The 2237-nt window shown below is 46.1% G+C and overlaps 1 protein-coding gene across 1 annotated transcript; it reads right to left on the bottom strand.

The window, feature by feature from the left end:
- Positions 1 to 410: 410 nt before the first annotated feature.
- On the bottom strand, positions 411 to 1793 carry LOC131228911 (putative UDP-rhamnose:rhamnosyltransferase 1). The gene has a single exon (XM_058224749.1). The coding sequence runs from the start codon at positions 1791 to 1793 to the stop codon at positions 411 to 413; it is 1383 nt and encodes a 460-aa protein (XP_058080732.1).
- Positions 1794 to 2237: the final 444 nt, after the last annotated feature.

Raw genomic sequence — 2237 nt, 5'->3', positions numbered from 1 at the left:
TTCAAATTAACAAAATTAACAAAAATACATGGGGTTAATCCCCTTTTTTTTTTTTTTTTTTTAAATGTTCTCTTAAATTTTATAAATTTTAAAAAAATAATAATAATAATTAAAAAAGAGCGATCCGCCAACACTGTCGGCCACCAGAATGATCACCTGAGATTTGGATCTGCTTCTTTTTGGGATGATGTCCACCCACCGTGACGAAAAAAAAAAAAAAGGCCAACATCAGCCCCCATTATTCACCAATGATGGGGCCACAAGATCAAAGGCTGGATTAAAGCAACCATAATCATACAGAACTAAGTTCACATTCAATGGGAAAGTTCCCTGAAAATACAAATCATATCATATAAAGTTTGGAATGCTAACAGCCACATCTTTATATTTTATTTCAGATCAGTTGCCCTTTATGTCTTGGAGCTTTTGAGGAAGTTGATAAATTCATTCATGTAGTTTTCATGGAGTGTCTGATCACTGAAAATGGCCTTCATTTCTATCGATTTAAGCCTAAACCTTTCTCCTTCCTCTTCGACCATGGCCAGCCTCAGCGACCGAGCGACTGCATCCCTGTGGAAGGACCCATCATCGTTTACCTCAACTTTTATAGCCAGACCCTTGTCCACCAACATCCTCGCATCCAATGATTGGACGTTCGCAAGCGGCAATACGATGAGAGCATGCCCATAATGTACGGTCTCGATGATGGACGCCCACCCAGAGTGAAACAAAGATCCACCGATGGAAGGGTAGGACAGTATCTCCAACTGAGGGGCCCAACCTATATAGACGACCCCACGACTGCCGATCTGGCTCTCGAATCCCGGCGGAAGGGTATCCATGTCGTTGGTTGCCCATATGGGAGTCCTGAGGGCCCATAGTAATGGCAAATTGGAGAGTTGAAGCCCAAGTGCAATCTCAAACACTTGATTTCTGCTCAGTTTACACTCACTTGCAAAGCAAACAAACACCACTGATCTATTGGGCTGTTCATCGAGCCATTTGAGCGTGTTTGCCCACTTGGGGTCGGTCGTTTCTCTCTTCTCTGGCGGCGTTGGTGGAAGTAATCCGACTGGAATGACCGGTCTCTTGCGTAATTTCTCGAGTAAGCCCAAGTACTCCCCTTGGAACTCATTGCAACTCCGAATTGCCATTGCCGAACACCCTTGGAGTGCTAGCACAAAACGATCTAAACCCGAGAAGCCCGATGCATCTGGGCTGAAAAACCCACAGTAGAGACCGGCAGTCTCATGGGTTGGAAAGGCAACGGACGACTCGAAATCAAACCACTCAGGCGGGGACGCCAGACTCTCTGGTGATGGCCACTTTTTCTTTAGGCCGTCTGCGACCGGCCCAAAGAATGCAATTACGGTAGCTGAATAAATAGAGAAGAAGACACGAGGGATGTTGAATTCACTTGCAACATTGCCCACCCAACTGGGGAAGAGATCATGGACTATCCAGTCCGGCGATTCTTCGGTAATGAACTTCTTGAAGGCGGGGAAGGAGAGATCGTAGGCCTTCTTCAAGTACTCGTCACTCCCGTGGAGAATATCGACAGTGGCCTCAGCGCCTTCAGGTAGGCCGTCCACCTTCGGCAAGGGAAGCTCCACCAGATTGATCAGAGCCGTTAGATGTTGTGGGATCTTGGGTAGCCTTTGGATGTTTTTTTGAGAGGTGAGGAAGGAGATTCGGATGCCAGCTTTGGCTAAGGCTATGGAGAGTTGAAGGAATGGGATCATGTGACCAAAAGCCAGCCATGGAAGCATCACCACATGCATTCCATCAGCCATGGCTTACCAAATTCAATTGAAGGGTGGGCCCCACCTTATCTACACTCCACACCACGCACTTGGAAGGGAAGAGAGGAAGCACTTGGTTTTATAGCCCAAAGATAAGGTTACATGGAGGTACATTTCAGAGCGCGGATCAAGTGAGGCTGGGTTAATGGGTGAGACCCTGACCGTGGGGCCCACCTATATATGTGTGTCGTATATCCACTCCGTCCATCAGTTTTTCCAGATCATCTTAGATCAGGGTGCCTAAAAGGTAGATCCAATTCTTAGGTGGACCGCACCATAGGAAACCAGTTGTAATTGAACGCCCACCATTAAAAACTTTCACGCCATGCCGTAATGTTTATTTGCCATCCAACCTGTTGTTAAGGTCACACAAACCTAAATGAAATAGTAGCTATTTATCCCAAACTCTGTGGCTCCTAGAAAATTTTAAACGGT

The sequence above is a fragment of the Magnolia sinica genome, chromosome 16 (assembly GCF_029962835.1).
Source record: "Magnolia sinica isolate HGM2019 chromosome 16, MsV1, whole genome shotgun sequence".
Taxonomy (NCBI): Eukaryota; Viridiplantae; Streptophyta; class Magnoliopsida; order Magnoliales; family Magnoliaceae; genus Magnolia; species Magnolia sinica.
This window is presented reverse-complemented; position numbering and strand designations above follow the sequence as displayed.